The sequence below is a fragment of the Triticum urartu genome, chromosome 7A (genome assembly GCF_056163025.1).
Source record: "Triticum urartu cultivar PI428250 chromosome 7A, HENAU_Tu73, whole genome shotgun sequence".
NCBI lineage: Eukaryota > Viridiplantae > Streptophyta > Magnoliopsida > Poales > Poaceae > Triticum > Triticum urartu.
Genome location: NC_141879.1, coordinates 691,569,980 through 691,582,573, shown reverse-complemented (window position 1 = coordinate 691,582,573; position 12,594 = coordinate 691,569,980). Strand labels below are relative to the sequence as shown.

The following is a 12,594-nucleotide window of genomic DNA, read 5'->3' as shown; positions in this document are numbered from 1 at the left end:
TTTTCACTGCCGGCCGATTCCATAAGGATATGCTAAGGTGATGGTGGATGAAATAACAGAGGGATTTGAGGACCTCCCGCTTGACCACCCTACCGGAGAAGGGGATACTCGGCTGGGTTCTTCTCTGAAGACTCCATGCCTATGGCGGAAGGAGCTCATCAACCTTCCGAACTGGACGCCTCTGCCTCCTCCTCCTCCTCTGGCGAGTCAGGGCACTCTGCCTCCTCCACCGCCTCCTCCTCCGGCGAGTGACGATCAGGGCCCTCGGCCGGCTCCTTCTCCGGCGCGTGGCGGCACTCCGCCTCCTTCTCCGCCTGTGTTGGCGCGCCCGAGCAGCCAGCCTCCTCCTTCTCCGCCTCGTCAGCAAGGGCGGAAGAGACCCGCCACCTCGTCAGCAAGCGCGTCGTAGTCCTTCTCCTCCGCCTCGTAAGCAAGTAAAGAAGACAGCCGCTCCGTCTGTTCGGCCGGTGTCTAGCAGTACAACCAGAGGCGGGAGGACGTACAGATTCGGTCCTTCTCTGAAGACTCCAGAGAAGTTACCATACGAGAGGACCCCGGAGGAGAACGCGAAGATCGCACGAACCGAAGTGGATGACTGGTTTCAAGGGTTGAAAGCAAAGAGACATCCACCTCCGGAGGAGAAGGTAGATCTGGTGAAAGTGAAGCGCACTCTAGCTGCCCTGGCAAAACCACCCAAGTCTCCGCCGAAAAGGCAACTATGAGCGCATTATTGGAAAGACATGGGCCGAAGCGGAGCGGTCGGGAAGTACAATCAGTGATCAAAGGATGAAAGAACGACGAGCAGCTGGGAAACAAATTGCCCAGCTCGGCGAACAAATTGCCCAAATCGTGCCCCCCACTCAAGGTGCCTAGCGACATCGTCGATCCGAGGATGGTGCCCGGTTATAGCAATCTTGAAGATTACCTGTCCGACGATGTACATTATGATTTCATGGACGTGCAGATACACAGATACGAGTACGGGAAGCCTCTCGTCAAAGATGAAAAATCTCTAACAACGATGATGCGAAGATTGCATGATTGGTACTTGAAAATCTGCAGAGAGTCTGGGGGGAGGAGTACTTTGTATGTGAGAGTTAAAAAGGAGCATGACCTCATTGGAATTGATCTGTTGCCTATTCCATTTGAGGAGTTCTATCAGTTTTTCAATCAATTGGCCCTCGATAAAGCAACGGTCACCTGCTACTGTCTGTAAGTACTACTACTTCTGTCATTAAGTCTCTCTATATAGCTCAGCTCTTTCATTGCATTTATTTATAATTATCCTCACTATATTAATTATGCAGATTGAAGATCGCCGAATTTAAGAAAAGACAAGTCGGTGATATTGGGTTCATTAACACATATCTCATAGATGCAACTGAGGTTAAATTTCATGCTGCAGAAACCGAGGCCAATTTGCTACGATCATTCAAAATAAATGAACACAAAGATATAATACTCTTTCCTTACAACTTCAAGTGAGTGTTACTATCTTGTGCATATTCGGTTTCCCTTATATATTAGTCCAGATTATAGTAATGTAATTGATGAGTTATGCATGCGTGCGCAGGTACCACTATATTCTCCTAGAGATTAGGCTTGAGCAGGGAGTAGTAACTGTCTTGGACTCTAGATGAAAAGATCCCCAGGAGTATGCGGGCATGACTCAAATGCTCGAGAAGTAAGTTAAATCGATCATTATCCACCATATCAGCAACTTTGTTCATTTCTGATATCAAGTAATTGTTTTCTTCGTCCGGCAGGGTTTGGAGAAAATTCACCAGAAAAGCTCCGGGACTGTCGAAGGAGCTGGAATTTAGACACCCGAAAGTAAGTACTATAGTAGCATGTTCCGCGCATCTCCTAGTGATTCAAGCGCCAGTTTCATCAATACCATTTGGTATTCTTGCTTATCAGTTTGATTGACCTCTATTTCTTGTAAAGTGTTTGTTGCAGGAACAAGGGAATGATTTCTGTGGATACTACGTCTGCGAGTCCATCCGCCACACGACCTGTGAGCGGGGCTACTCTGACGAACAATATGAAGTGCGTAAATAACAATATTCTCAATTTTATTTTATTACCATCATTTGTGTTGAGTTTCATTCATTCACATCTATATATATGTATTGACCCCCTTCTTCAAATTAGATGTTTCGGATGTGGAATGAACTCCTAGCACCAGATCGCATGCGAGCAATTCAAGAGAAATTGGCGGCATTCTTTCTTGACCACGTGATCGCTGAAGACGGAGAATACTATGTGGACCATGCGTCCGTAATTTAGGAGATTATATTTGTAAGAGATAATTATTGTATATATGTAGTCTGTAGTGTCGGATAGATATACGAGAACTTGTTGTTCGACCAATCTCTCGGAGAAGGAGAGGTGGTCGATATCACTTCTCTCCGTATGCATATATGTTCATGACGATCTTCTGTTTCCTTCGTTTGCTTACTAGCTAGCTAGCGTGCCTAGTCCTCTCTATACGTATGTATAGTACGTAGCGTCGACCAAGTACGGACATAAGAGAGGACACTTCTCTCTATTAATTAGCTAGCTAACACAATATATGAAATACCTAAATTAACCCCCCAAAACCCCCAAAACCCCCACCCCCCCTTAAACAAACAAAAACTCCAGCCACAGAAATGCTGACGCGTGGATGCTTATTGGTTCCGGTTGGTACCACCAACCGGGACCAAAGGCCCTCCTGCCTGGGCTCAGCGCGCAGGCCACGTGGAGGCCCATCTGTCCCGGTTCTGGTTAGAACCGGGACTAAAGGGTCAGGGCATTAGTAACAACCCTTTAGTCCCGGTTCAAGAACCGGGACAAAAGGCCCTTACAAACCGGGAGAATAGGCCCGTTTTCTACTAGTGTTCCTTTCCGCCCTTCAAGTGTGAAAAGATTGGCCATCTAGGATTTCACCCTACATCATATACAAAAACTTAAAATAGTTGCTGAAGATTTATTTAGGGGTTAAGGTATCTGTGGCCATTTGAGGGGCTAAATTATAAGGGACCGGCTGGAGATGCCCTTAGCTCTTGTGATAGACCATGCAAGCTGAAGTTTGCATGCTTCAAAAGGTGGTTTTAAATGAAGTGCCAAAAGTACTTTATATAGAAAAAAGGTCCTACTTTTTTGTTTGCAAATATCTTCTGTGTACTTTTTTAACTCAAATGATCTTACATGTCTTTCTTGATTTGAGTCATCTTACATGTCTTTGTGAAGAGAAAGTTAGGGTCATCATATCTCATATGCTTTGAGAATATATGAAGAGTGATGGGAGGACTTTTGTCAGTGTCAAGTAAATAAAACTCCGACCGAATAAAAGAAGTAAAAATCATCGAGAGAGCCCTTCGCCTCTTATTCCCCTTTCTCCTGTAGATAGGCGTGAAGACCATCTCTGCCTCTTTTTCCACCGCCAAATCATCGCCACTCCACCCGCCTCTAGCGCCAATATGATGTCAAGAGGTGGGAATCTATTGGGGTTGCCATGTTATGCAGGGTTCGGAATCGTCTATGACCTCTTTGACAATGCCACAACAATTTATTGTGGTTGGATGGTTAGAGAGACAGTGGTATCCCAACCCACCAGGGGTCAAGTCCTGGTGCTCGCATTAGTCCTGGATTTATTTTAGGATTTCCGGCGATGCGCTTTCAGTAGGAGAAAACGTTCCCGTCGACGACGAGAGGCGGCTACGGTGTCTTCGTACATCTCAAGATGATATGCCAACTCAGTTTGTCGAAGGTGCTCATAGAGGTAGGGTATGCGTGTGTGCGTTCATAAGGTGAGTGTATGCGTGTATGTATGAGCGCTTGTATCTGTACTGTGTTAAAAAAACTTTGTAACGATGCAGAAAACAAGATACTAGACCGGTAGAGAAAAAACAATATTTTAGAGCTTTGTGCATAAATTATTTTTTTGCAGGGATTTGCAACTCTTTGTAATAAAAACGAAACGCGTTCAGGTGTTTTATATCAGAAAAACCCATCGAAAAACAAAAATCAGCTCCTACCTTTTTCTTCTTCGCCCAAATCTCATCTCATCAGATCACCAAACCATGGAAGCACTCAGGGCGCCGCAATCGCCGCCACCGGCCACAGCGGCCACCTCGGCCGTTCTCGACGACGACGATCTCCTCGGCGAGATCCTCCTCCGCGTCGCCTTCCCCACCAGCCTCGTCCACACCGCTCTAGTCTGCAAGAGCTGGCTCCGCCTTGCCTCCGACCCCGTCTTCCTCCGCTGCTTCCGCGACCTCCACCCACCCAGTTTCCTCGGCTTCTACGTCAAAACTGGAGGCACCAAGCCACCGCGGTTCGTGCCGATGCCTCAGCCCCCTGAGCTCGCTGCCGTTGTCCACCCTGCAAACTTCGATTTGGGCACCTTGGGCAGCGACAGCTTCGGCTTCTGTGTGGATTGCTGGAACGGCCTCCTCCTACTCACCTCCTACCTGCACGACGGCCCACCAGTAAGAACAGTCCGATGCCCGCTCTACCCTGGGAGATACACGACCATCCTCCCGCCAGTTCCGCAAACCAGCAGCATCCATGATGACCGCTTCACATACTACGACAGAGAGGTCATCCTCAAAGGCGGCGACGACGGCCTGTCCTTCTTCTATCTGGCAATGGGCGTGGAAGGGCAGCAGACAATTGTGGATGTGTATGTCTTACAAGATGATATATGGGCCATCTACTCTTCGGTTGCAACCGAATTCACCCGTATTTCGCTACGACTCGATCATGTTGCTAGTTTGATTGGTGACGGCAAGATCTATACTCTGGCCTATGTGAGCGGGATCAATATTTTAATCGTGCTAGATCTTGTGTCTGCCTCTCTGTCGTTAGTTAACCTCCCAGAAGAGGTGTTATCGTGGTGTGGCAAGCTGTCGCTCGCAGATGATGATTCTGGGGTTCATCTCATCACTCTCAAGGACCTACAAATACGCATCTGGCTGCACGGGGTGGATGGCAATAATGGCGCTGCCAACTGGTTCCTTGTGAATACCATTTGTTTACGTGAGATATGTGCTAATCATATGATACCAAGTGATGGTTTCAAGGATGTAGATGTACATGCACCTGGGTCCAATTCTGAGATCGAGGCGGACAATGCCCTCTACCTTTTTTATATCAAAAGCAAGGTTTTGAAGAAGGTTTACGACGTGACAGAAGAGGATGATTACGTGTTTAGTGTCAGCCCCTTTATGATGGTTTGGCCTCCAAAATTCCCTCTGATGAAGGAAGGACGTGATCTGCTGAAAGAATAACACTGCTAGCTTAGGTTTGCCTCTTTTTAATCTGCCTATATAAATGTGGTCTGCTAGTTACAATTAATGTACATGATGCTGCTATATGCTTATATCTGTTTGACCATTAAAAATGTGAATGGGCCGGTAACTGGCATCCTTAGTTCCCAGCAATGAAGGAGGAATGCAAGGTTTACCTCTTGCTGACTTGTTTACTACTTTGGTCTAGCTTCCATTGTGCGTTATGCTAATATTGTGCGCAATGAAATACAAAAGGATAAAAAAATATAAATGTTTGATCGGTATCTAGGCAAATCAAACACTTTCCAAGTGATATGCTGCCTCCGGTATCACATACATGTTCATGTAATCGCATGGAATGCATAATGACATATCATGGATTTTATATGTTTTCTTATGACAGATGGTGAGTTGTGCAAGCATGCATAGCAGAGTACATCAGTACCTACAAGAATGCATAAAATAATATAGATTGTCACCTCTAAAAATGCATATATAATAGTATATGTATCATCACACATACCAATTGTATCATTCATAAAAATTGTAACATTGTCACCTCTAACTACGCATAACATAATATGTATCGCCGCACATACCAATTGTAACATTCAGAAGAATTGTAATATTTTCACCTCTAAGTTCATGAAAGCATGCATGGAAGAATATACATCGGCACCTACAAGGAATGAATCTTACTACTGTGGCATATCAACACCGGCACCACCATAAGAACGATTGAGGGGGGGGGGGGGGGAGGAGGGGGTCTATAGTCACGTGACCGTACATGCGACTCATGAAACAGAATGCCGCTAGGGACGACATGGGTGCTGCCGTGTCAGAGTAGTGCCCCGCATTGGCTGGCAACACACGTTCGATGATGCCGGGCAGGACAAACTGAAAGCTAAAGTGGCTGGTGCTCGGCCATGGGCGGGGAGGGTTGTAATGTACATGAGCCATGGAGGTTGCATATAACAACCGAACTAAACAACATCACTGGCGGGTGGGAAAGACTAAGGGTCGGATTTAGAAGGAAAACTCAGACATGTCAAATGGAGCAGCCTTTTCATTTAGAATCACCGTATCACAAACAGGCAATTGTTTTTCAGTCTGTGATAAGCGTCCGGCCGAGCACCAAAGTGCTTATGGCAGGTCAGTGGTAGTGCTCATCACTAACGTATGGCCAGTGGCCGGTCAGTGATGCACGATCAATAGTGTTCGGATATGTTGTAGTGCTACTTATAACTTATCTAGAAGCATGAGGATCGATGTTGGTGATGATGCAAACGAGTTCTCCCTTTGGAGAGTAACGAAAAGGGTTGAGTATGAAGATCGCCCTCAGAATCACAAAGTGGCGGCGAAAAAATTCACAATTATCCAGGGTAGGGTTTCAAGGGTATATAAAGCAATTGGCCACCGAAGCCACAGAGGAGGGAGGAAAGCCCCACATGTCATAGGCGCATTTGTAAGACGGGCACCTTCACTAGGTGCCTAGGCCTTGCGGGCCCACCATGCCCCTCCAGATGATGGGCCTTGGCACTCTAGTCCTCTAGTGCTACAAAAACACGCTATCATTTTCTCAGATTTTATTGAGGAATTTTTGTTTGGTGATTTTTTTTTCTGAAATTCCAAAAATAACAAAAAATAGGAACTAGAAGTGAGCATTGAATTAATACGTTGGTCCCTAAAAAAATTAGAAACATTGCACACTTAGAAGTTAATAGGCGTGAAATATACAAAGTTTATAGATATATCAGTGATGTATCACAGACTTCGGCATGAGATCGCGCAGTTCATGAACTGTTGTGTGGTCGCTCAACCCGCGACAGTTCCAAAGTAACAAATTCATTGGGCCCGGCAATAATGCCAGAGTATCATTCTTCTGTGGAATGTTCTTTATTCGGCCTCTTCAATCTCTCATTGACACATATGCTGAAGGTGAAAGAGGTGTTAAGGTGGGAGACATCACCCCTTCACTACTAGGGAAAACCATAGTAGTAGCTCAGGTTTTGAGGCTATCAGTAGCGCGGGCGGCCGCGCTACCAATATGGCGCTACCATAACTAAATCATATCAACTAAATCAAAATGTTGCATATGAACTAGCCTACTAAATCAAAATGTAGCAGGGAGGAGTAAGAAGGAGGGGCGACTCGAGGAGGGAGAAGAGAGTAGGACGGAGGAGGAAGGCGGAGCGAGGAGGGGCCGACCGGCGGCAAGTCGAGGGAGGACGGAGGAGGAGGGCGGTACCGAGTCCAGCGAGGAGGATGAGTTGACGGCGGCACAGAGGGAAGAGGGGTAGGCGACGACGGCTGGCGGGGGCGACGGCGGCCGGCGGGGGAGGACCGGCGCGCACGGGGGGGGGGGGGGGGGGGGGGTTGAGGGGGAGTGAGTTTGAGTGTGAGTGTGGATCGAATAGAGGAGAGCATGGGGGCGGGTTGGAGATAGCTAGTTTTAGCAGTAGCGCTCTAAAGGCAAATGCGCTACTGTTAAACTACCTAGCAGTAGCGCGGTCTGAATAAAAGCGCTGCTGCTAGAACTAGCATCACGGCGGGGTCGTGGGAATTATAACAGTAGCGCGGCTTAGAGGAGGCGCGCTGCTGCTACGTCTATTTCAGCAGCGAGTACTGCCAGAGCGCGCTACTACTACAATGCAGCAGCGCCTTATTTTTAAACTCGCTGCTGGTAAAATCATGTGTATAAGTTTTTCCCTAGTAATGCTTCCCCAGACATGAGGCAGGAACTAGGGATAAATAGAACTTATTCCTCGCGGGAGAATCGAACTACTATTGTCGCCCTTTTTCTGCATTGTCCCCATCTGTCGGTTTCAACAGACTAGAAGTGATAGCATCTAAATCATCATCATCGTCCATGTCAGCGTCCTGTGAAGTCCTCTTCCTAGGGCGGTTACCTCCCAATGCCATTCTTCTGCGGCCTCAGTGCCTCACTAGTGACGCACATCCCCACACGCACACCACAGATAATTTTTAGCCTTGGCTGAGTTTTTAGGTCGCACCAAATATCCAAGCCTATTTATCGTAGGTAACCCGCGTACGACCTTCTCAGCCGGAAGGAAATCATGTACGACCTGTTCGTATAGTTTTGGTCGATAGACGTGCTTAATTGACCTCCTGAATTTGGATTTTACAAACCGAGAAGAAAACAGAGTAGCGGATGCACAAACCAGCTATTCTCATCTCAATAGATCATTTGATTTCTCTAAGTTAATTGTAAATGATATGTGAATTGTCCAAGAATAAAGTCATATTCTTGTCAAATCTTTTTTGAGTGATACCGAGGAGTGTGAATCTCGACACAACCGATCCCCCACCCACCAAATTCCCTACCGTGAAACCAGCCACCGTTGCCATTCTCTTTACAGTTTAGATCCAAAATGCCACTGTTGTTCCACCACCACCGAATGATGGAGCCACACTGTTGGCGGCCGGCGCAAATTTCCCCTAATCACAACGTTTGTCGAGGTCATTTGCCCGTAGGTCGCAGCCAAACTCCTCGATGCAAACACAATCATGCTGCTCACCCTAGCCGGTCGAGGCCAGATTCTGTACATCGGGCAAGTCCTCTCCACGCCACCGGAATGAGTTCTCCTTGTCTCGGCGCCAGAGCAGTCGATAAAAATCAATCTACTTAGGCAAAACTAACAGGAATGGAGTTGGCCGGTTGGCTCTGTCCGTCTTTCCGTGTCACCGCCGTCTTTCCTCAGTGCCTTATTTTTTAAAGGAAGGGGCATGCTTCACCAAATAATGGTTACATCATTGCCCAAAATTTTCATAAGAAAATAAGGGGGTGCATCCGCCCAAACATATGAGGAATTCGCACATCCGTATCCAACCAGCTCATGAGCTCTACTATATTCGACTCTCTAATACAAAGCTCAATTATAACCTTCCAAACTTCAAGCAAACTACTATGACAATCATTTAACACCGGTGCTGCTACCATGGTTGGCACGATGATGTTTTCGTCACAAACGAGCACACCAAGCTTGGAATGGAGATTTGCTAACAGGCAAGGACTCATAGGGGTATGGTGTGCGTGTGTGCGTTCATAGAGATGGGTGTATGCGCGTATGTATGAGCGCTTGCGTCTATAATGTGTAAAAAAAGGAAATGAGGAATTTGCTGCGCCAAGATTCGCATTGCTACTTGTCGCTACGATTTTTTTTCCTTCTTAGCCCAAACCGGATTAACCCACCTCGTCATAGAAAACCTCCGAAACCCTAAATTTTCTGCTCCGATTCCTTCTAGCGCCGTTTCTGCCCCGATTCCTTCTAGCGCCGCTCCCATCCCTCTCTCTGCTCCCCCACGATCCACTCCTCTCCATCCCCAATTCAACGATTTCCTCCTCGTCGAGCCTGGATCTGGCCGTACCCTATGGAGCGACACAATTCATTCAGGTGAGCCTCGATCTGGGCGGATCACGCGGTCCTGCCGCTTCTTTCTTTGCAGCCCGCCCCCGCATCTTTTCTATCTCCGCGAGACGACATCTGAGTCTGACTTCCTGCGTGCGATTTCTAGAGTTTCTCACTCGAATTGACACCCGCCTTTTCCTTGGTTGCCAGGATGGGACAGGCCAAGGAGAACGACGTGTACAAGCAGGAGCTGCTCGACGACGACAAGGCTGTCGACGCCGCCGGGCAAGCAGCCGCCAGGAAGTAATTATTCATTCAACTTCCTTCTTTTTCTTCATCTTCCCTTCACTTTGCTTGCTCCCATTCTGATGGACGGCCTGTGCGCGCAGGGGCAACGTCGGCAGCCACAGATCCGGCTTCACATATTTCTTGCTCAAGCCCGAGCTGCTCCGGGCCATCCAGGACTGCGGCCTTGAGACCAGGCCTAACGCTTGGAGCAACGGCCCCCCGAAGGCAAGTTAGTTCGATTACGGTTAGCTATTCGCCCTTGGATCCATTAATCGCCACCTCTTAAGCTTTCAGGTTTCAGCCCACATGAGCTAGACAGCTAGGAATAATTTGTAAAAGCCAACCCTTAATTTCACCGTCTACCATGCTCCAACTAGCTAGAGCTACCCTCTGTTTTAATAGCAAAAAGAAATCATAGGCTACGTGTGTGGTGGTTAATATATTGCACAATTGATTAAAAACGTGTTTGGAAGCTATCAAATGTATGCTAGCAGAGATGCTGATCACGTTCATCATTTCATTAATTTATTTCAGTTCCTTTTTGACGGACGGCCTACGCGCACAGGGCTCGTCGACTACGAGAAGGACAACAAGGCCGCCGCCAAGCCAGCCGCCGGGCATGCAGCCCCAAGAAGTAATTATTAATTCAGCTCTCTTGTTTTTTATTTTGGCTCGGGCTTTATGACACTCCTTATTCTTACTTACCATCCAACATTACTTTGAGATCTGTGCTAGTCAACTAACTTACTACATGAAAATTTCTCTTCTATGTTTCTCTTAAATGAAATAACATATAGACTTTAAACTTTGCAGGTCAACCAAACTTTCAAACTTCAATGTGTGAAATACTTTTAGATTTTTTTGGTCCGGCATAAATATACAAAATGAGATATATTTTTAGTAAAAAGGCTATCTTAAGTATTTATGATTCACGAAAAAAATCAAAATAAATTTTCCACATTGTAGTAAGAATGTTTGTTTCTCTGCAAAGTTTGAAGTTCATATGTTGTTTTATGTTGGATAACAAAAAAAATGTGCCTATGCGGATTGTGATGTGTAAGTCGGATAAGAGGTGCCATGGAGCCTTAGCTCCACTACAACTTCCTGTTTTTCTTCTTCCCGTCCCTTTGTTTGCTCCCTTTCTGATGGATGGCCTATGCATGCAGGGGCTACATTGGAATCCACGGCTCCGGCTTCAGGGACATTGTGCTCAAGGCCATCCAGGACTGCGCCTTCGAGCACCCAAAGGACTGATAAGGTCGTTAATGCCGCCGCCAAGCTCGCCATTGGGCATGCAAGCCCCAACGAGTAATTATTCATTCAACTTCCTTGGTTTTTTCTTCTTTCCGCCCCTTTTTGTTCCCTTTCTGACGAACGGTCTATGCACGTAGGGGCTATGACGGAATCCACAACTTAGGCTTCAGGGACTTTTTGCTCGAGCCTGAGCTACTCCGGGCCATTCAAGACTGCAGCTTCGAGCACCCATCAGAAGAAGTTAGTTTGAATGATTAGCACGTACAACGCTCAGCCATTAATTGCCACCCCTTAGATTTCAGGTTTCAATCCACATGAGCTAGGCCGCTAGGAATAATTTGAAAATGGTAACCCTTAATCCCACTGCCTACTATGCTCCAACTAGAGCTACCTCGTGTTCTAACAGGAAAAATTATCATAAGCATTGTGTTTGGTGGTTAATTTGTTGCAAAATTGATTAAAAACTAGAAGAAACAACATGCGTTGCCACGTTATTTTCTTGTCATTGTGCATAGAGTTTCTTTTTCTCATTATATTTGTTTTTAAGAATTCATTATATTTGTTAAAAGTTTCATCTTCCACTTAATAGACTAACGAATGAAAAATTGGCGGTGAGAAACTATGTACCTGCTGGAGAATTAGCCCTGTATGTATGTGGTGGCACCAAGCGATTTCGGCCCATTAAAGAAGATGCAAAGATGGTCTCAAGAGAAGGGCCTCCTGGAGGGGCATTGCATGTTCACTAGTATAGTTGAAACTACGCGTGTCGTCCTGCCTACAACTGAAGCAACTTGAATGGGAGGGATGTAAGCTAGTTGCATGTCCACCCCTGATGTTTTATGGCTTGGTTTTTTCGGCTTCATTTTCTTTTCTTTTTAAAACATTTTCTAGTTTATTTTTATTTTATTGTAAGTATTTTTTAAACATTTTTATGTGTTCTTTGTGACATTTATTTTATTTTGCATTTGTATTTTTCATATTGTTATTTTTGTTTGTCTATTTTTATTGTTTTTTTAACATTTTTCTTGTATGTCTATCATTAGGAACGCAACTACAAGTGCCGTCCCCAATTGCACTCTAGTGGTGTTTTGTTGGAGGGAGTGATAGCTGCATGTCTGTCACTAGGCACGCAACTGCAATTGTCGCCCCGCTCCCACCCACCCCCCCGACTGCAACTGCGTGAGATCAGTGCGACTACAACTCAACAGTGTTTTTGTTGGTAGAGTGGGATGTTACACGTCTGCCAGTAGGCACACAGCTAGAAATTTTGCCCTTTGACTACAACTCCATGTCCCTGCAAAAAAAAAGACTACAACTCCATGTGTTCACCGTGACTACCACTTAGTGACATTTTCTATCTGAGGGTGAGGAGGGAAGTTGCATTTCTGCCACTAGACATGCAACTG

At 46.1% G+C, this 12,594-nt stretch overlaps 2 protein-coding genes across 2 annotated transcripts; both read left to right on the top strand.

Moving 5' to 3' along the window:
• The first annotated feature begins 4,067 nt into the window (after positions 1–4,067).
• On the top strand, positions 4,068–5,276 carry LOC147961589 (uncharacterized). Its single transcript, XM_087532621.1, has one exon. It carries the CDS (start codon positions 4,068–4,070, stop codon positions 5,274–5,276), a length of 1,209 nt encoding a protein of 402 aa, XP_087388747.1.
• Positions 5,277–9,857: 4,581 nt separating this feature from the next.
• LOC147961588 (uncharacterized) lies at positions 9,858–11,506 on the top strand. Its single transcript, XM_087532265.1, has 5 exons — positions 9,858–9,949; positions 10,036–10,159; positions 10,469–10,568; positions 11,101–11,242; positions 11,326–11,506. The coding sequence occupies exons 1-5, from the start codon at positions 9,858–9,860 to the stop codon at positions 11,444–11,446; spliced, it is 579 nt and encodes a 192-aa protein (XP_087388391.1). The 3' UTR covers positions 11,447–11,506.
• Positions 11,507–12,594: the final 1,088 nt, after the last annotated feature.

Excerpts from the sequence above, each read along its gene's own strand:
- LOC147961588 (XM_087532265.1), top strand. The coding sequence starts at position 9,858 with ATGGGACAGGCCAAGGAGAACGACGTGTACAAGCAGGAGCTGCTCGAC. Across the intron at positions 10,569-11,100 it reads CGGGCATGCAGCCCCAAGAA|GGGCTACATTGGAATCCACG; the intron begins GTAATTATTAAT and ends CTATGCATGCAG. Across the intron at positions 11,243-11,325 it reads GGGCATGCAAGCCCCAACGA|GGGCTATGACGGAATCCACA; the intron begins GTAATTATTCAT and ends CTATGCACGTAG.
- LOC147961589 (XM_087532621.1), top strand. The coding sequence starts at position 4,068 with ATGGAAGCACTCAGGGCGCCGCAATCGCCGCCACCGGCCACAGCGGCC.